Source organism: Centrocercus urophasianus, unplaced genomic scaffold, assembly GCF_019232065.1.
Source record: "Centrocercus urophasianus isolate 14NV4802_14NV808 unplaced genomic scaffold, USGS_Curo_1.0 seq_2, whole genome shotgun sequence".
NCBI classification, from domain to species: Eukaryota; Metazoa; Chordata; class Aves; order Galliformes; family Phasianidae; genus Centrocercus; species Centrocercus urophasianus.
Genome location: NW_024884755.1, coordinates 326,767 through 347,231, shown reverse-complemented (window position 1 = coordinate 347,231; position 20,465 = coordinate 326,767). Strand labels below are relative to the sequence as shown.

Sequence of the window (20,465 nt, the reverse complement as noted above, 5' to 3'; positions counted from 1 at the left end):
TGTAGACAGAGCACCACAGCAGTGCTCAGAGTCCTGCTGGTGCCCAGGGAATGGTCATGTCACTTCAGAGCAGAACACAAATGAAAGTGGTCCCTGCACACGTGAAAGGAAACTGCAGACATTCAAGGCAGGTTGGCTGGGGCCCTGGGCAGCCTGATCTAGTGGGTGGCATCCCTGTCTGTGAGTGGGAACTGGATGGGCTTTAAAGTCACATCCAACCCAGCCATTCTCTGATACACTGCACCCAAGCTGAGAATCTCTTACTGGCATCCATGCTGCTGACCAGCCCTCTCCACAGTGTCCAACCCAACGCTGGGACCTCTCTCAGACCAAGGGCAGGTTTTCCTCTCCATCATGAACCCGTGCTTGTCTGTGCACTGCTCACTGCATGGCTTCAAACAGCAAGGCTTCGCAGCGGGGGAATGTCAGCAGCAGAACCAGCCTGAGGCTTTTGTGCCTTATGTCAGATCAGCTCTTGGTAGAGTTGTTAGAAAAAGAAGAATCTTGCAGAAGAGAAGGCTCAGCCCAGTGATCCCAGTCCCAGCAGCTCAGTTTCTACCTTTGCCAGGCTTGCATGGGTGAGATGGTGGTGGCTTTGACATGTTAAAATAACGGTGCGCAATCTTGTGGCTTGGAAGCATCTCCCACCCTGCTTTGAATGGAGCAGGGCTGGCTGGACTCACAGAGCAGCTGCTCTATGTGCTTTGCTTGGGATCCTGCCCTGCTCCCTGCTGCCACCTGAGCCCATACCTCTGTCACTTCCTGTGGAATCAGGGCAATGAAACCACTTCAGGTTGCAGGTTAAGCTGGAGTAGGCAGGGCTGGGATCCACAGGGCTGGGAGTGCACTACTGGTCCTTGAACTCAGCAGTGAAGCTTTGGAGCACTGAGCCCAGGCTCTGTGTAAGCAGGCAGAGTGCTGTACTGCAACCAAGTCTCTTGCAGAAAGAATGGCTTGTCCTGCTCCTCTGCAAACATAGCAAAAACATTGGGGGAAAACAGCATCAGAGAGGCTCCCTGCAAGCTGTAGTGGACTATACTTCATTGTGCCCATTAACTTGTGGCCAATTATATAAAATAAAATGAAAGCAGTCATCAGAGGTGACTGTGAGTTTTGAGTAGAACAGGTTCCAGTTTCTCCAAGCCAAAATACTTGCAGTGATTTATGTTTCCAGCTGGCTTTGGAAACAGGGTTTGGATAGAAGCAGTAAAGGGTTTTCTGCTGGAGCCTGCCACCACACCAGCTGCTGCCTCGTGGGCTGGGACCCCCAGCATCCCCCAGCCCTGAGCATCCCCACTATGTCCTCTGGATCCTCCAGCCAACAGAGTTCAGGCAGCCACCTGCCTCTGGAGTTCTCAGGAAACAGGAAATCATTTGGAGCGTTTTGAGTTAGGTTGGTTTTTATCACAGTTTTTCTGAATGGGAGCAAAGATCTCTTGCAAGCACTGGGGATCCTCTCATCAGCCTTCCCATGCTGCTCCTAGACCTCAGTCACCCCGTGCAGATGCCCAGCAGGGATGTGTGCTGTGTTTGCCATTTTTGTGTCCCTTTATCAGGAGGATATCTAAGGAAAGCAAACGTATGCTGGCTGAAGTCTGTGTGTCTCAGAGGGTGTTGTATGATCTCTGTCAACACCCGTGCAGTTGCTCCTTCAAGATTTGCTCTCCTCATGCTTTCCTGCTGTGTGTAGGAGGGTTTTTTTTTTCCCCCCAGACTCTCATACATTTCATAGTTCTGTTTGTGCTTTGAAGCTCTGGTTGTTTTTCTAACCCAAACACAGCTGCCTCCCAGCTGGGGCTGTTTGTCGTAGCATTGGTGTCCAGAGATTGTGCAGGGGGGTGGGATCCACGAGCAAAGTCTCACAGGCACGTGCCTGGGTGTGGGAAGGCTGTGACACCGTGTGAGCACTGACAGGACCTGCAGGACCCACACAGACACCATGGGAATCAGCTTCCCCATGGACCGTTCATGCACTGATGTACTGGAAAAGCAGGAGGAAGGAGGTATCTTGAGCAGCTTGCAAATCCTTGTATAAGCTGTGTGCTGTTGTTCTTCCCCAGGACCTGTTTGGAAAGTCAGACCCCTTCTTGGAATTCTATAAACCCGGTGATGATGGAAAATGGATGCTGGTCCATAGAACAGAGGTGAGAGCTACTGCAACACCACGGTCCTTAGCTCCTTTTAAACATAATGATGTTATCTCATAAATCCTTGGTGAAGGGGGGTGGGATCCCGGGAGGTGGCTGAGGATCTTACTGGGTTTTCTTTTAAGTAGTGGGGCAAGGGAGGAAATGTTGCAGCAGCCTCCCCAAGTACTGCCCTCGTGCCAGACAAGCAGCTTCATGTTTTGAGATCGGATACAAAGAAAGTAAATTCTCCATTCCTGTCACTTTGGGTACAGAATCACAGAATCACAGAATCACCCGGGTTGGAAGGGACCTCAAGGATCATGTAGTTCCAACCCCCCTGCCTAGCAGGGCCACCAAACACACACATTCAGATCAGGGTACGTAAATATAATCAGGTGTTAGCCTGAGGCTGGCGTTTGTCATGTCAGGAGGGAGGTGGCTGTAGGGAAGGGTTAGTGCTCTCCTTCCAGCCTGTTATTTAGGAGGAGCTGAGCCCAGCTGGCTGTGTGCAGTGCAGGAGCAGGATCCTCACACCGCCCACCCGTGGGGCCCGGTGGCTGGCAGCATATGGGCTCCACTCCACACACGTGCCTCCCTGCGTGGGCTCCCTGCTCTCCCAGCCTCTTGGAGGAGGTGTTTACAAATTCTCTGCTAAACTGTGCTCACGGTGTCAGGGTTTTTCCCAGTCTGTCAGTCTGTAATATAAAAGCCCATTGCAAGCCCCACGTGGTTATTTGACAGCTCTGTCCTGCGACAATGGGGACAGACATGCTCCTCACCTGGCAGGGCTGTTCCTGGTCTCAGCAGAAGGAGTGATGGCTTTGGGGAGAGGAGAGGCAAAACTTCTTGCGTGTCTTGTGTTCTGGGGCTGTGGGTTTGTTCTGCAATGCAAACAAAGACCAGTGAGAAGACTGGCGTAGGGTTGGCTCTGCCCCATGCGTTCCCTGTACCTCCTGTAGCTCTGGCTGCTAAGCTCTAGGGTCCTTTGCAATGGGTCTTCTGCTCCAGGGATCCCTGTGTTTGCCTTGACACAGAGTGACGTTGCTCAGTGGTCACCCTTTGCTGACTTTCCATACGTTTTCCTTTCCCTTTTCCTTTAAACCTTTGAGCCAGTCTGATTCTGGGATACCTGCAGCAGGTGCAGCCCGTTGGGGCAGAGAGGTGATGTTGAAGGGTGCAGTCTGTGCAAAGGAAGGGGCTGTAGGGAGCATCCCATCATAGCACTGGCCTTTGCACCTCTTCAGGTGGCTGCTTCGTCAGGCTTGCTGCTGGTGCTTCGTTAGAGAATGCTGTCCTGCAAAGACTCTGCCTGAGCTGCTTGACGCCTCTGAGCTTTGTGTCCTGGACTGAGATTCACATCAGTCTCTCTCTTTGAGCAGGGCACTTTTGTGTAAGCATCTTCACGTGCCCTGCAAGCACCTCCAAGGTCTGCAGCACGTACAGCTTGCCTTCTCTCTGTGCATGTTAAAAAGCATCAATTACATTTCTCCAGCTCGTGCAGCAGCTGTTACACAGATAAGGCAAGATCTGTGTATATCCAGGGCTGCTCAGCTGTCTGTGATGATTGTGGTGTTCCACCACTCCACTTAGATGGAAGTAGTGGGGCAGTAAGCTATGGCTGGGGTGAGGGATGCAGAGGACACCTTTATATAAGGGGAAACATCCCCTCCTTTGTGCCTGTGTCCTGTTTCACCTTTTGTAACTCTATCCTTCCATTTCCACCTCACAGGTGATCAAGTACACATTGGACCCCGTCTGGAAGCCGTTCACTGTGCCTTTAGTGTCACTGTGTGATGGAGATGTGGAGAAGCTGATCAAGGTAACGACGGCCCTTTGGCTTCCTCTTGGGATGAGGGGAGACCTTGTGGCAGCCTACAGCTTTCTTGCAGAGAAGTGGATCTCTGCTCTCTGGTGACAGCAGCAGGGTCTGAGGAGCTGTGTCTAGGGAGGGTCAGGTGAGGATTATAGGGAAAGGTTCTGCACCAGAGGATGGTGGGCTCAGAACAGCTCCCTAGGGCAGCAGGCACGGGCCTGAGCTGCTGGAGCTCAGGGAGCGTTGGGACACTGCTCTCAGCTGTAGGATTTGGGTGGTGCTGTGTGGAGCCAGGGGTTGGGCTCGGTGATCCCTGTGGGTCCCTTCCAACTTGGGATGTTCTGTGATTCTAGGTCATGTGTTACGACTACGACAGTGACGGGGGGCACGACTTCATTGGGGAGTTTCAGACCTCAGTGGCCAGGATGTGTGAAGCCCAAGATGCCTTTCCAGTAAGTGCCGACGTGTTTTCTGTGCAGGATGGGGCAAGGGCAGTGGTGGCCATGTTGTTCCTTGGGGCTGGAGGTGGGTTTTGGTGCCTTGCACTGAGACCTTCAGCCTGTGCTGAAGAGGCTCTGAGATGAGGAAGAACTGCTTTTTCCTCCCATCTACACAGCAAATGATTCAGGTCATTGCTTTAGCTGAAATAGATGTCTAAGTTAGGAAGTATGAAGGCAGTCTTGTCTGAAAATCTAAGATTTGTCTGAAGCAACACTTGAAGATGCCTTGTTGCCTGGGGAGGGGGGCAGTGGAGGGGGTGTTCCCTGCATGCCCGTGCTGCTGTGCATGACATGCCAGAGCACATGACTTGGGTGCAGCTGGGGACATCCCTTTGCTTCCTCCCCTCGTGTGGCTTGGTTGCTGCCTTGCTTGTGTAAGTCCTAGTGCCTCGGGGAGCAGCATTTGGGCAAAGACCAGGGCTGCACCCAGAAAGGTCAGGCACTCCGTGCCCCGCACATCTGCGCTCCAGCTGCTGGGGGCTCTGGCTCCGAAGCAAGCAGTCTCAGTGCTGGGTACCACATGCCAGCATCCCTTCTCCCCGAGGCAGCTCCTCGTGACCTGTCTCTTCCTTTCATCTGGCCACGCTGATGTGGGTAAATACAGAAACAGGAGCAGGGATGCTCTTGCCGCAGAGCAGGCACCGCACGTTTGCAGATGGGAATGCGAAGATGAGAACTTGAGTCCCCTCTGCTGCTGTAGCATCGCTTCTCTTGCCTCAAGGCTTCGCTGTTTTCATGGCCTGCAGCCCATTGGACAGGAGGGTTGGTGAGGACCACTGGCACCAATGTGATTTTGGGGTCAGGTGGCTGGCAGTAAAACAGCAGCAAAATTTCCTGTGCTTACAGCAAGGAGTTAGCTGTGAATTCTCACCTCTGAGATCCAAAGGAAAAAAGCACTGCTTGCAATCCTCGAGTTGTTGGTTTCTGCCATAAATACTCTCCAGGCTATGGTCTCCTGCTCTGCTGAGTCGCCCAGGGCCTGGCCACATTCCCTATTAGCTGGAGCTGCTCCCACCGTGGCTCCTTCAGCGTAATCCAGCTGCTTGATTTCTGCCCTGGAGGATTTTTATTTTTATTTTTGCTTTTTTGTTGGGCATGCTGGTATTTGACCTATGTTGGGACATGAGATGGCTGAAATACTCAGCCAAATATGCCTTTTTTTTTTTTTTTTTTTTTTTTTTTTTTGGTACATGCTTCCAGAGCTGCAGTTTGGAGCCTGTTTGCAAGCAGCTCTATCTGCTTTTGCTGGCTGGCTGGAAGCAACTCAGCAGTGCTGTGCATTCCCTGGCCACAGTGGTCCTGTCAGAGCTGCTTGGAGGCAAAATAGGGGCACTGTAGGATCTGGGAACCCGTTTGTCAGAGCTGACTCTTCCAGCCCAGGTGTGCCCAGCTGATCTCAGACTGATCCTGGGTGCACCTGATCTGGGGGTCTGAGCTGGAGAGAGTTGTTCGGTGTCCAGAGACTGCAGGAATGATGAGTCCACAGCCCACATTTAGACTTTGTTCTTTGATAAGAGGTTTTATTCAAATGGTTTTAGATTTAAAAATAAAAAAATGCAGCCATTATTTTCTGAATATAGAAAAAGCATTTATTTCCCAAGAGCTTTAGAGGAACAGCTGTGGCCTGCCCTAGCTATCAATGAGCTTGTCCTTGCTATTCCAGCAGTGGGGAGGGCACAGCAGCAGTTCTGTTTTGCAGTTAGCTTTGGGTAACAGCTTCTCTCTTACAGCTAGAACTGGAGTGCATTAACCCCAAAAAGCAAAAGAAGAAAAAGAATTACAAGAACTCTGGGATCATCATCGTCAAGTCCTGCAAGGTGAGCACAATGCTGGGATGTTTCATTCTACTCTTTGTTATGTTTGGGGACTTTATATTGCACTGAGCTTCCCACCCCTTCTGTCTCCAGTGCTCTTGGGTTTTCAAGTGCACATACAATGGGGCACGAGTGAAGGCAATTTTCCTTTTTTTAGGTTCTCCTCCCCTTGGATTTGCAGCTCTCTGCTCTCTGTCGTGCCATGGCTGTGTCCCTGGTGCCATGTGCATGGATCGCTGTGGATGGCCACATCACACATAGCTTAAGAAATGCCAGAATGCTGCTTTGAAAGACCCTGGTGGTCACAGAATCATTGATGTTGGATGAGACCACTAAGGTCACCAAGTGCAGCTCCACCCCCACCCCTCACCATGCCCTCTGACCACGTCCCTCAGTGCCACTTCTCCACAGTTCTTGAACACCCCCAGGGACAGTGACTCCCCCACCTCCCATGATCCTTCCTACATGCTTTGCCACATGGATGGAGCTCCCTGAAGGTCCGAAAACACAGTGATGGGAGGCCTGGGTGATTTCAGTGGTGTTTTCTTTTCCTGCAGTAGCGAAGATTGCTGATACACTTTGCTTTCTATGTTATTTCAGATCACCAGAGATTTCTCATTCCTGGACTACATCCTGGGAGGCTGCCAGCTGATGTTCACTGTAAGGACTTTGGCTTGCTGTTTGTCCAGTAGTGGTAATAAATATGTCATGATCAAAGTTGCTGAAGGGAGGTGCTGTAGGAGGCTGCCCTTGGGCCAGCTGCATCCTGCTGGCTTAGCAGGGTGGGATTTCACAGCAATGAGGAGCTTGCTCCATCTTGCTGTTAAACCATGTGGTACTGATACTGGCATCAGTACTGCAGTGCTCAGATGTACAACCTGCTGCTGCTGAGGATGAGAGTCCCATGGAGTCCTTCACAAATTTCTACCAGCATCTCTGCCCATCGCTGTGTTAACTGGCATCCAGATTGCTGAGAGAGGCCTGGGTGTTTTGAACCCAGCTCAGAGGCTCTGGGCTGTTAACGATGCAGTATTTCTGCATTTTTTTTTGCATTTCCACCCTCACTCGGGCTGGAGCACCAGTGGTTTGTCAAGAGGAATTACAAGGAGACGTTACAGCCCTGAGTGAACCCACCACAAAACAGAAGTGGTGTTTTTTTTCCCCCCATTAGCTTTCTAATTTCTGAAAACTTTTCTGCTGCGGCACGCAGCGAGCGCTGGGTACACGCAGTCATTTCAGCTTTTATTTTGTTGTCTTGTCTGAAAACATGGGGGGGGGAGGAGGAGGAAGAGTTACCATAGAAACAGGAACAAGTGCAAGAGCTCTTTATGTGCCATTCTGCTGCTGTGCTTGAAGGTCTTGGTGCTGGGGAGTGAATAGGAAGGGAAAATCATCCAGTTTATTGGTAGCACAGAGCTGTTGTGCAAATTAGTTGGAATGCTGAAATCTCACTCGTTGAGGTCTGCTGGTAATTGGAAATGCTGGAATTTTCCCCTCCCAAGGTACCTGGTTCAGATTCTGCTCTCCTACGTGGCTCTCAGCATGTTTTGCATGGCGCCTCAGTTTCTTTATTGTGCTCTGACCAAGTGTGGCTTGGCTGCTTCTGTTTCATTGGAGCAGTGAGCTATAAGACCATCAATCTCATGCTGAAGAGGTCAGGTTTTACTGTTTCTCGCATGATCCTCTGCTGCCATCCTGAAGGGATGAGCCCAGGGAGGGCAGTGGCCCCTGGGACTCTTCCCATCCCCAGCTGCTCCATGCTGCAGGGGATGTCTTGTCATCCCCACCCCTGGCTTTGACCCGGCCCAGGAGCCGAGTTTTTCCTCTCTCATTACAGATACAGAGCAAAATCCCCTGCAAATCCCCTGAGCTCAATTTAGCCACCAAAGTTATTTTGGGTTTTTCCTATTTGCTCTGCAAACAAGGCGAATGCAGGCATGCCGTCTGCTCGTCTCTTCCTCGCTCTTCCCTCCCAGTCATTTCAAATCTGGTGGTTCATCGCCTCGCTGCATCTGACCACATTTAACTGGGTCTGAGATCTCGGATATGCATTCCTACAAATGTCTTTAAATAGCGTGGAGGAGGGAGAAGCACGAGTGCCTTGCTGACAAAGCAGGAACTTGGCCTGCTTTGGACTCAGGAGAAGCACTGTGTAGGGTAGCTGTAGGGAAAGCTCAGCTCAGGGTTGTGTCTCTTGGGACAGAAGAGGCCTTGAACCCAACAAAAGCCCAGGCAACCCTGCCTGGTTTGGTGTCCATGGAGCTCCTTGCTTGGCAGATGGGCAGCAGACTTCAGCATGAACCCTGGTGGTGGTGACTTGCTTCTTTGGGACGCCATGTCTGTGATTCTTGGTGGTAAAAAGTTTGGGTATCATAGTGAATTACTTTGTCGAACCTTGCTTTTTTAGGTTTTTTTTTTTTTTTTTTTTAGGGAGGGTAAATTTGTCAAACTTCCCAAAATTGGAGGTTTGGGTTGTGATGGGGCTGTGCCTGGGCCTCACCGTTGTCCGTCTGCAGTGGAGAATGGGAGGATAGGTTTGTAGTGAGGATAGATTTGTAGTGGTGACTGCTAACAGAAGGCAGTCTGTGCTTCCCTCAGGTTGGGATCGACTTCACTGCCTCCAACGGGAACCCACGGGACCCCTCCTCTTTGCACTACATCAACCCCATGGGAACAAATGAATACCTGTCAGCAATCTGGGCTGTTGGGCAGATCATCCAGGACTATGACTCGTAAGTGCTGTGCCTTTCTGCCTCTCCCATTGCTTTGCAGGCATTCCCCTGGCTTCCCGACGAGCTGCTGGGATGCATGTCACCCCTTTCTGTGGCTTGACTTTCCGCCCATGGAGCAGGGGGAAATGATGCCCTGCTTTTGGGAAACTCCGTGGAAGAAAATTGTGGTGTACATTGTGATGGGGGCACTGCAATGATGAGAGCACATAAGGGTCAGAGTTTCTCCTCTTTCCCCATCAGCACTGTGGAGTGTGGTGGTGCTCAAGCAGACGGGGAGCTGCGTTCCTGGAGCTGGTGGGATGGCGACAGTTTGGTGTGCTGAAGTGCATGCAGGCATCCCTTGTGTGCGTGGAAATCCACTCATGTTTTCTTCCCTTGCAGAGACAAAATGTTTCCTGCTCTGGGATTCGGTGCCCAGCTCCCACCAGACTGGAAGGTAACGTGTGGCAGCGATCTGTGTGCTTGAAACACTTCTGTCCTGAGAGCTTCTGTGCAGGAGCAGAGCTGGGGCATGGGGCATGCTAGGTTTGTAGGGAGATGTGAGGTGAGGATGGAGTGCAGGCAGCCATGCTGACGCTCAAGGCTCCCTGGCACTGATACCTTTGTTGCTGATTAATCTTGCTGGTGGGAGGCAGGAGCAATCATGGGGCCGTGGATGAGTGTATTAGGTTGCAGTGAGATCTGGCCAGAGGATGGGAGCTGGGCAGCCTCCAGATGATGCTGTGTGGGCAGTGCCTACAGGTTGTGGCAGCACGTTAGGGCAGGGAATTGAGTGTTCAGGGGGTTGAAGCCACCATGGTCTGTGTCAGGCTGTGCTGGAGTATCAGCTGCACACAACAGCATGAGGAGCCTGCTGGAGCCAGTGTTCTCACCATGAGCACTGCTTCTGGCTGGAGGCTTCAAGAAGTGGGGCTGAGGAATTGCTCCCTGCACCTGGAGCCATTGCTGGACCTCCCTTCCTCCAGTGTTTTCACAACATAACTTACTTTAGCCCCTGATGGTCACTACAGCCCCAGAGTGCCTCCAGTCTTTACCTCTTTAACAAACTCCTCTGTGTTGGTGAGCATCTGGTCGGATGCAGAAATACATCTCCTCTGGTCTGTTTGTCTGCTGTCTGGACCAGGAAATTCTCCTCAACACACTCCAGGATTCCTTGGGATTGCTTACAGCCTGTGCCTTGGCATCCCCTGCTTCTGCACCCCACTTCTTCCCAGAGATTGAGGACAACTGGGGGCATTTTAACCACGTACAGAAGCCCTACAGGACCGGTCCAGCACTGCTTGTCACAGCCATAGGAGCCACCACCAGCAGCAGGTGACACTGCTCATCCAGCTTCCCCTTTTACATGGCCTCGCATCTCTCAGCTGCCCACAACCACAGGGCAGAGCCCAGGGGTTCTCATGGTTCCACCATGCTGAGGCAGACTGCTCTCTGTGGCAGCCAGAATCCCTGTGATTCACGTGGGAGTTGCTGCTGTTGCCACTGTCTGGAGTCCATCCCTCCCTGCGCACACTGGAGCTGATTCATCCCAATTGGCCACCAAATGTTTCAGGTCTGTCGCTTCCCTAGATTCTGTGGGAAAATCTTGGTGAGCAGCTTCCGAGGAATAACGGCTGCCAGCTACCACCAGGGGATTTATTGTTTGTGGAGAGAAACGGGAATGGAAAAAGCAGCGGGGCTGGAAGGAGCACGGCGTGCAGGGATGAGTGGCTTCAGAACCCACGTGCTGAAACCCAAGGCCGGTGTTGGGGCAGGCCGGTGGGGAGCTGCGTTCCCGGTGCTCTGTGTCCTGGCAGCAGGTGAACCGATGGCCGTTGTGCATTGCAGACGAGGCTGAAAACGGGAAAGGTGGTTAGAGATCTCAGTCGTGGATGTTGTGCTTTGTTCTCGTCGCTCTCCTGTTGCCATGGCATCGCCAAACGCTTTCAAAGAACCAGTCGGAGTGAGATATTTTGCACACAAAAGTCTCGTTGGAAATGTCAAAGAACATCTTGCAATGTAACAGCTCTGTAAAGAGCCTCGAGCGGTTTCCCGGTAGGAAGCAGATGGGTTTTGGTTGCTGGGGGATGAGGTGGCCCTGCAGAGGGTGATGCTCGAAACTGAAGCCCCACCAACTACCCCATCTCCTGGGCTGGGGCTTGGGCACGTCTGCGGTTCCTGGTGGGAGAAGATGGAGCTTCCACCCACAACCACCCCATCCAGAGGGCACAGCCAGGCTGCGCGTGTGGACACCCCACCCTTTGGGGCTGCTGGAAGGGGTTGCTCCCAGTTGGGAAAGGTCCTGCACTTGGACATGGCTTAGTGGGCATGGTGGTGATGGGTTGGGGTTGGACTGGATGATCTTAGAGGTCTTGTCCAACCTTAATGCTTCTGTGTACCTCTGGGTGCACCCAACAGGGAATGAGTTCCCTTCCTCCCTCCCCCTTTTTTTTTTTTTTTGACTTTGTTATTTTGAAACACTGTTGAATTCCTGTTGGATTTTCTAGCAGATATATATATATATGTGTGTGTGTATGTATGTATATATATATATATATATATATATAATCTGTACAAACTCAAGAGGAGGTTTTGAAACATTTCAGCCACGCAGGGGGAGTGCTCCATGTAGTGCTGCAAAAAGTGAGGAAAACAGCTCCAAACTGCTTCACTGCTGCTTAAAAGAAAGAGAACCCCCCTCTTTCTCGATTGCAAAACATGGAAGCATTTCTGTTTACCTTCTCTATAAATACTCGCATGGCAAAATTTGGAGTGTCTTCTAAAAAAAAACAAAAAAACCAGCCCCAAAACAGTGAGCCCTTTAACGACTGAAAATCCAGAAATCTGAAGTAGGACACGTTGCCCAAAATTGAGGCTTCCACCAGAAATGGTGTGTGAAAAACAAGTCGTGCGTTTCAGAGTGTGCCTCGAGTTGCCTATGGTGTGAATGGGATCGTTGCTGGCTGTGCTGATGGGCATGGAGGCACCTGAGCGGGTCGGTGCCATCCTCCTGTACGGCAGCTCATCGGCTTTGCAGCACGCCAGAGTTTTAGCCTGACCTACTTTTGTTTGTTTGTGTCGTTTCTCACCCCACGGTGCCTTGCAAAAATAGTTTCTGCTGCTTTCGACACAATGCCCATTCTAATTGGAAAGTCTGAACCAGATGCGTGCTGCTTTCGCAGTCTCGGGAGGACTTGGGCTTCACACGGCAATGTAGAGGACATTCATTCTGCCAGCGCTGTGAGTACGCATGTCCTGAAGCCATCCCTGGGCTGAGAACCACAGCGAACCACCACCCTCGTGAGAGGAAGAAAACAGCCTTGTTTTGTAACTACGGCATGGAGTTTTTTGTTTGGGAGCCCTTGCAACCAGTGGGCTGAGATCCCACATCGTGCCTTTGGCTCCCAGAAGTCTGAAAGAGGGAGCTGTGTGTCCTCGGTGCTGCTCAGAGCCCGTTTGCTCCTCGCTGTGTCTGAATCAGAGAGTGAGGAATGCCTCAGCCCCCAGATCTGGTGGTTCTTCCCCAAGCAAGCGGTCACCCCATGCCAACATTGGCAAGGTTCACACTGGAGCACGGGAGCCCTGAGCCTCTCTTGCACCCAAGCCATTGAATTACACTTTCAAAGCAGCCGTTCTCCAGTTTTTATTTTAATTTTTTTATGGTTTCTGTCTGCAGGCACTTCCTAGAGGAGTACATTTGGAGGGTTTCTGCTGTTGGCTTCTCTGGCATGGCTGGTGTTACAAGCAAGGGAGCGCTGGGCTCTCCACCCATGTCACAGGGGACCTCCTTTTGAGGGCATCTCCCTCAGCTTGGGAGGAAGGGAAACTCGTGGGCTTTGCACCTGCTTTGCAGGGATGGTTCTGTGGTCGTCACCTCTCCTGTACTGCTTTTCATCACGACCCAGGTCATGAAGCTAATCGTGTGCAATAGGATGAAGTCATTTCTTCTGGTGTGATGTGTGTTCTCCCTCTGGGCAGCCAGCAGGAAGCTGTGGGGACAACCTGCTGTCACCACTGGTGGTGTGATAATGTCATGATGGGAGTGGGAAGCCGGAGGAACCAGTCCAGTCCATCCCCAGCCTTGACCACATTTATCTTTGCTCCTCGCTGTAGAACAGCAGAGGGTGGGGAAGCACTGCTGGCCCAACGGGGCGAACTCGTGTGATACTGCATCAGCTGAACTGATGGAGAGCACTGTGCTCTGCCTCTGTGCTAATTCATATCTCTTCTCCACAGGTATCCCATGAGTTTGCCATTAACTTCAACCCCACAAACCCTTTCTGTTCAGGTGAGTGCCTGCCAGGCTTTCATGTGCCTTCAGTGTCTTCTGTCTTTCCTCCTGGGCTTCTCCAGTAACTTATCACAGGAGTTTTCCAAGGTCAGTTCAGAGACAGCCTTTAGCATGGAAGCAGAGCAGCTACTACGGGTTCACTCAGTAGAAAGCAGAGAAGATCTGGGGGTGTGTAGGAGGTCCCAGGGCAAAATGCAACTGGATTGAGACAGCATAAAAATAACGCCTTCGTTCTGGGTGTCCTACCAGCCGTCTGCTGGTGAGAAACACAAGGGCTGCTTAGCAGATGGGGAATTCAGGCTTAATACTTCTGTAGCTCATTTAGCAACTGAGAGCCAATAGCAGTCATTGCTGAAGAGCTATTCTAACCATAGACAGTGAGGGCAACCTTGAGCTGCCAAGGCCATCTGTGTTGACCTCTGCTTCACCCTAGCAGAACAGGAGCTCGGTGATAAAGAAAGCCTTTTTGGGTTTCTTTGTTCTCCTGGTTTACGAGAGGGGGGGAAGGACAGAAAGATCTTCCTGGGCAGCTCTGTTGGACGGCAGAAGCAGAAGAGTCTCTGGTGACCTGCAGGACAAAGTATTGCTTCCAAACAGCCTGGGAGCATTCAAGGTGTTTCTGGGATGTTTCAGCTTCTGCACTGCCCCATGTCTGTCTGGTGTTTTGTTAAGCTCAGAGACCAGCTGCTTTTCTTTTTTGCTCCTCCTCTTGGCCAGATTTTGAGATTTTTGCAGAAACAAGAGGAAAGCCTTTGGTTGTGGGTGCTGTGAAGCCTCTCACCAGAGAAGGTGTGAGGATCTGCTGCAAAGTGGCTGAGGAGCAAAGCCCTGATTTTAGAACATTTGCATAGAAGTGGATGAAACTTCATGATCTGGATGAGTTTGGAGGAAAAAGATATTTTGAACTTGAGCTCCCTTGGCATTACTAGCTCATCATCCTCTACTTGATCAGACAGTGATAGGACTGGAGAGGGGGGAAAGTTTTAAATTAAAAGTGGGGAGATTAAATGAGATGGGGAATTGTTTCACTCAGAGGGCAGTGAGGCACTGGAGCTGGCCGCCCAGAGAAGGTGTGGAGCCCCAGCCCACGAGGCGTTCCAGGCCAGGCTGAATGGGGCATTGAGGAAACCTGTTCTAGCAGGAGGTGTCCCTGCCCATGGCATGGGTGTGACATCTTGTTGGAACGAGATGATTTTTAATGTCCCTCCCAACCTCAGTCAATCTATGGTCCTGCGATCATGCTTGAAGTATGCGGTGGCTGGCTTGGGCCGTTGCGCGTTGTGATTTTGGGCTTCTCTGGTTTGCCCACAGGTGTGGAGGGCATTGTCCAAGCGTACTCAGCCTGCCTGCCTCACATCCGCTTCTACGGACCCACCAACTTCTCCCCCATTGTCAACCACGTGGCCCGCTTTGCGGCTCAGGCAACCCAGCAGGAGACTGCATCTGTAAGTCCTGCTTTCCTCTGACTACCGTGTGGTGTGGCCGCTGTGACCTGGTGCCTTGCTTTCATGTCAGGAGAGATGAGGCTGTGGGAGAGGCGGTGCGGAGCCAGGCTCCATCTGGGCTATATATAGGAGAAAGTTTCTTGTTTGGGTTTGGCAGCTACTCCAGCAGTTTGCCACTCTGCCAGGCAGGTGGTGGGTTGCATCACCGATGGATGCTGAGCATCTCGTGGCTGCTATGGCATCACTGCTGGGCTGCCTTCCTTCCCTGAGGACATGGCATGCTCAGCAGACAAAGCTGGCTGGCGAGACCAGACTATTTAGGGGAGCTGGGGATGAAAGCTGCCTGCAAACAATTGTGGGAAGATCTCCCCATCCCTTGTGGCTGACTTGCATCTGCTGTTCCATTGCCCCATGCTGGTGAGTGGAAAGGGCTTGGAGGAGAGTTAGAACTAACCCTGCCTGTGAAGCCCAGCCGTGGGCTCTCATCTGGCTGTCGTCGCTTCACAGAGAGAACGTCAAAAAAACAATGCAGAAACTCAACAGCCAATAGAACGGCAGCTGTGGAAAATCAGAAATTACTGGGGAGAGAAATGAGATGGGGTGGGGAATGCCATGATTTGAGCGAGCCTTGGATTTATACGAATGAGCGGAGTGTGAAACATTGCCCCCCTTATCTCAAAGAGGATCCAGCAGCCCTAGATGATAGCAAGAGTTGACCAGGTGTGGAGCAGCTCCCAGGCGAGAAGTGATAAGGCTACAACCTTCTGGCCTGGAAAACATCAAGGTCATCAGGAGTCCACAACATGCATGGCAGGATACAGGAAAACTTTGATCTCTTCTACATTTTCTCCTGAAACATCCATCATTGGCTTCTGCTGGGTTCCATGGGGCTTTGGTCTGCCAGGGCAACTTCTGTTCGTGTGGATTCTGGCCAGGAAGGGAATGACAGTCCTGAGAAGCGCAGCCCTGTTGCTTTCCAAATAGCTTTGGGCTCCTGAGTGGTGAGGGACTGACTGTCCCTGACTGCCGTGGGGGCCATGAGGGAACTAGGCTGGTGACAATGGCACCATTGTGTGAATGGGAAACGTGAGCAGATGTGCTGAGGTTCAGAGGGTGGCTTCAGACCTTTGGTTTATGGCACTTCAGTACAAAGCAGATACCTGAAGGAAGATCCTCTTGGTTAAAGCAACACGCTCACATGGCCAAATGTGAACTTTCTCCTGGAAGAAGACCTTTCTGCTTCTCCCCCTTGGATGATGTTGAGTATCTTGTTTTTATCGCTCCTTTTCACACTGGTTGGACAAACAGTGGGCTCAGAGCCAGGACCGACGTTCCCACATGGCTGCTCCAGCCACTCATCAGTCCTTCGAGTTGCAGATAATTAGTCCAGCACTCTGCTTACATCCGTATGTCAGAAAGCTGCTCGTTAGCATGGAAGCCCATTGCACCGGCCTGCCCATCCTCATATGCAGGAGATGGTGCCAGCACGGTGGTAGGAGGGGGATGCTTGTACACTGCTGCTCTCCCCAGCTCCAGGCGTGAAGGGATACTGTCCCATATTTGCCTTTTTTCTTTGCTTTCTTCGTTAAAATAAGCCACTTCCAGCAACTGCCATTTCAAGGGGATCCCACTGCTTCCTGTCCATCCTTCCCTCACCCTTCTTGGCTCCCCCAAGAAGGTTGTGGACTGTCAGCCTTCACGTCCAACGCGTACTGCTTGCTGGGGGAAAGCCTGAATCGGGTTTGATTTGCCACAAACCCAGGTGCCTCCTCAGCTTTCATTTTCTCTCCTTGTGTTGAAGGGGGAGGGAGAATCCCCCATGCTGCGCGCCAAGCAGAGGCACTAATCATATGCAAATTGCACCCCTCTGTTGGCACTAATAGTTTAATCAAGGGAGATTTAAATAATACGCACCAAAGGAACAGGCTGGAGACGGCTCTGCCTTTTTTGAGAGCACAGAATGTGATGGATCAGGGGCTGAGGCTTGGATCAGCATGATGAGAGCAGGCAGCCCCGTCCCAGGTCCCTGTCCCCATCCTGGGACGGGGTGCACATACCCGTGGTGGCAATGGATGCCTGTAGAGTCCAGGCTCATCCTTCCCAGGCAGGCTGATGTTCAGTTCCCAAGGAGGTGGCTCTAAAATTGTCATCACTTGTCTGGAGCGCATCCAGCCGATGCTGCCAGGTAAGGATGCTCGCAGCTGCTCTGCTGCAGAGCCCTCAGGCTTTTCAGATGATCCCCAGCATCACCTCCCATTTCACTTCACTTCTGAAATATGCAGTGAGAAGCAGTGGATGAGCTCTGCTCCCTCCTTGTCTCCCTCGCGCTTTTAGCACTTTTCTCACTGATTTCAGAGAACGGGAACAAAAGTGGAGAGGCCTTTCTTGTTTCATTCTTTTTGACCGTGCTCAGAGGCCAGTTCTGCACCAGTTTACTCACAGATGAAGAAGCTTGGCAGGAAGGGTGGAATGAGCTGGATTTTTGCCTGTTCTCAGCCGCTTTGAGACTCTGCTCCTTCTCCCTTACAGGTGCACGGTCAGTCCTGGCCAGCAGCGTGTGAGCACACAGCTCCTCTCTTAAACACCAAAAACAAATTGTTGGTGCCAGTTCTGGATTCCAGATACTGCCTTCTTGTATAAGTCTTCCCCTAGAACACTTTTTTCCCCCCAGCTCCACGTGTTTGCCCCGTTTCAGTGCCATGCTTCCTGGGATGTGCCCCAGGCCCTGCAGTGCTCAGGGCAGCAGCAGCTGCTGCTGCTGCAGCACAGCGGTGCCAGAAACCCACCCTCATTTGCACTCGGAATTTATTTGAGTGAAGAGAGCACTTAGGGGAGATTTCAAGAGACGAGATGTGGGCTGGAGGAAAAACAAGAAAATGGGCTTCAGGCTGCGTGTCTCCTCCTGCTTTTCTAGGACGTCAGCACTGGTGGTTTTCAGAGGAAATGGAAAGAATGAGGAGAGGAACAAAAGGCTTTAATGCTCCTAAGTGCTTGTTTTTCATCATTTCTGCACCACGCGCAAGATGTGTAATGCACCAAAATGGAACCATTACTTTCCCCTGAGGGAGAGGAGATGAAGGCGCTGGTCTTGCTGGGGTGCTGTGTTGTGTCCGTCCATCTGTCCCCGTGCCCTGTCCTTCAGCTCTGTGTGCTGACGTCTGCTAGCAGCGAGCCTAGAGTTGACGTGTCCCTTGCAGCAGCTCTGACCCTCTCTTCCCCTCCCTGCAGCAATACTTCATCCTCCTCATCATCACGGATGGAGTCATCAGTGACATGGATGAGACGCGCCATGCCGTGGTGCAGGCGTCCAAGCTGCCCATGTCCATCATCATCGTGGGGGTGGGCAACGCTGACTTTGCTGCCATGGAGTTCCTGGATGGGGACAGCCGGGTGCTGCGCTCCCACACTGGCGAGGAGGCCGTGCGTGACATCGTCCAGTTTGTGCCCTTCCGGGATTTCCGCAATGTGAGTCCGTGACCCCCAGCAGTGGGGCCTGGGGGCTGTGGTGCCGTGCCCAGGGGAAGAGGTGGCTCCTGGGAGACCTTGCTGTGGCCTTCCAGTATCTGAATGGATCCCAGGATGGATGAGGAGGGATTCTTTGTCAGGGGATGTAGTGATAAGACAAGGGGGAATGGCTTTAAACTAACGGGAGGTTTAGGTTAGATGTTAGGAAGAAATCATTTGCTGTGAGGGCTGTGAGGCCCTGGCACAGCTGCCCAGAGCTGTGGGTGCCCCATTGCTGGATGTGCCCCAGCCCATGGGTGGGATTTTGGGGAAACCTGGAGAATGGACACGACATCTCATTGGAAGGAGGTGATCTCTGAGGTCTCGAACCATTCTATTCTGTGTTTCTGTGATCTGACCCGCATCATTCTATTGGTGGTTCTCATCTTAAAAGAGGGGCAACCCCAGCAAATGCCAAAACGTTTGGGAGCCACTTAAAAGAGAGAGCACTCAGCATGCTCCCATCAGCTCTACCCTCTCCCAGACCACCTGCCTCGCTCTGCCTTGCAAGAGACCTGTCCCCAAGGCAGTGACATACAGTATAACCACAGGTGAATCCTATCCTGTGCCACTGCTGCTTTTGCTTTTTGCCTGCAGGCCCCCAAGGAGACACTGGCCAAAGCTGTGCTGGCAGAGCTGCCCCAGCAAGTCGTGCAGTACTTCAAGCACCAAAACCTGCCCCCCATCAACTCAGAGCCCGCGTAGCGCCGTGCCTGGCCCCAGCTGCATGTTCCTGAAGTCTGTTGGTCCCACTGAAAGCGCATGTTCCACATGCTGTTCAATGAAGAATACCCTCCTTGAAACACCCAGGTTTGTACTTCTTAATTTAATTGTTAAGTTCTTAAAGCTCATCCTGGAGAAGCGCCTGGATCCACTTTGTACAGCCGCTGCCTGAGGTAACACCCAGAGGCCAGGCCGAGCCCCAGTCCCACTCCGTTGAGTCACTTTTCAGTATTGAATGTACTTTGTATAATTTTAGTGGAACAGGATACAATTTTTACAAACAAAACTTGCTTTTTCCAAGCAATGAAATGCTTAATATATTATTGTTATTACCATTTGTTGAACTGGTCATGTATCTGTGCCGTATCCGTACCGCTGTCATGCTCTGTGTTCATTTTTATACTGTGTACATGTTATATTTGTTATACTCAGGTTAATAAAGAAACTCGGACATTTAAAACAAGGGGCTGCTGTCTGGTCTGGGCTGGGAGCACTGTGTGAGGGCTGGGTGCTTGGGGCAGCCCAGTGCTCCTCACCACTCCACCTATACCATGCCTGGAGCGCATGGGCACAGTGCAAGGCCTATGCCAGCCTCAACCCTGGAAGGTGGAGCCAGCTCGGGGGAAATGTTTGCTTTGCAAAGCCCTCTGGAAGGGAAAAATACCTGACCCCCCCCCTTTTCCAAATAGGGAAGCAGTCTCTGAATGGTGGCTTGTTTAGAACTAACGCTGTATGCAGCTCCACGGGCAGGCAGGCAGTGTGCTGCTCAGCTTTCAGATCAAAGGCTGGGGCTCTGGAAAAGTTTTCTTTCCATCATGAAACCTCACGCAGAGAGAAGAAAATCTGAAATATTTCAATTCCACTATGAAATGATGGTGCTGCTGGAATCCTTTCCCAACCCCAGGGCCGTGTTCCTGCCCCAGCTGCTTCCAGTTGGGCTGATCTGCCCTCTGGCCCTTCATACAGTATCGCAGAGCACAGTTAATACCTTTAACATCAAATCTCTTTGTAAGACAGTCAATGGGACTGGTAGCCAGGCAGCACAGCAGCCTGCTTACATAGGGCAGCTGCAAGAGCAGCTTGCTGGAAGGGACTCAGACTCAAGGGCTGCTGTGAGCTAACAGAGCTCCCCAGCTGCCCTGATCTTGCTCTTCAAGAAACAAATACAGTAGGGCTCTCCCACAGCAGAATTGTCTCCCTCTTGACCGTGCAGGGTCCAGCACAACCACCTGCAGCTCCTGTGCACCACTGTGTCTGCCCACAGCTTCCAAACCCCACTCTGCGTTTCTGTTTGAATCTAACAGATGCTTGGAGGGCAGCTATGCAAAATACCGTTCAGGAAAGCACTCATGGCTGGGCTGTGCTGCTCTGGCTTTCCAGAGACATCGTGGATTGAGTTTCACGCCAGGCACAGACGCCTCTCCACTGCAGCTACGCAAGGCTCCTGCACGTGCAGCTCTGAAGTAAAGCAGGTTTAAATGAAGGCACTGGGAGATCTAGGTATCTTCCATCAGTAGAGAAGCTACAAAAGGCAG

At 51.7% G+C, this 20,465-nt stretch overlaps 1 protein-coding gene across 2 annotated transcripts in view; it reads left to right on the top strand.

Annotated features, from left to right (window-relative positions):
• The window catches only part of CPNE2 (copine 2), a 39,560-nt gene extending 20,170 nt beyond the window's left edge, over nt 1-19,390 (top strand). For both annotated transcript variants that reach the window (XM_042821312.1, XM_042821311.1), the window contains exons 6-16: nt 2,061-2,144; nt 3,859-3,948; nt 4,296-4,394; nt 6,173-6,259; nt 6,857-6,916; nt 8,855-8,988; nt 9,370-9,424; nt 13,204-13,255; nt 14,570-14,703; nt 17,932-18,168; nt 18,805-19,390. In XM_042821312.1, coding sequence (XP_042677246.1) covers nt 2,061-2,144; nt 3,859-3,948; nt 4,296-4,394; nt 6,173-6,259; nt 6,857-6,916; nt 8,855-8,988; nt 9,370-9,424; nt 13,204-13,255; nt 14,570-14,703; nt 17,932-18,168; nt 18,805-18,912 — 1,140 coding nt within the window. In that variant the 3' untranslated portion in view covers nt 18,913-19,390. The remainder of the gene's footprint in view (nt 1-2,060; nt 2,145-3,858; nt 3,949-4,295; nt 4,395-6,172; nt 6,260-6,856; nt 6,917-8,854; nt 8,989-9,369; nt 9,425-13,203; nt 13,256-14,569; nt 14,704-17,931; nt 18,169-18,804) is intronic.
• Nucleotides 19,391-20,465: the final 1,075 nt, after the last annotated feature.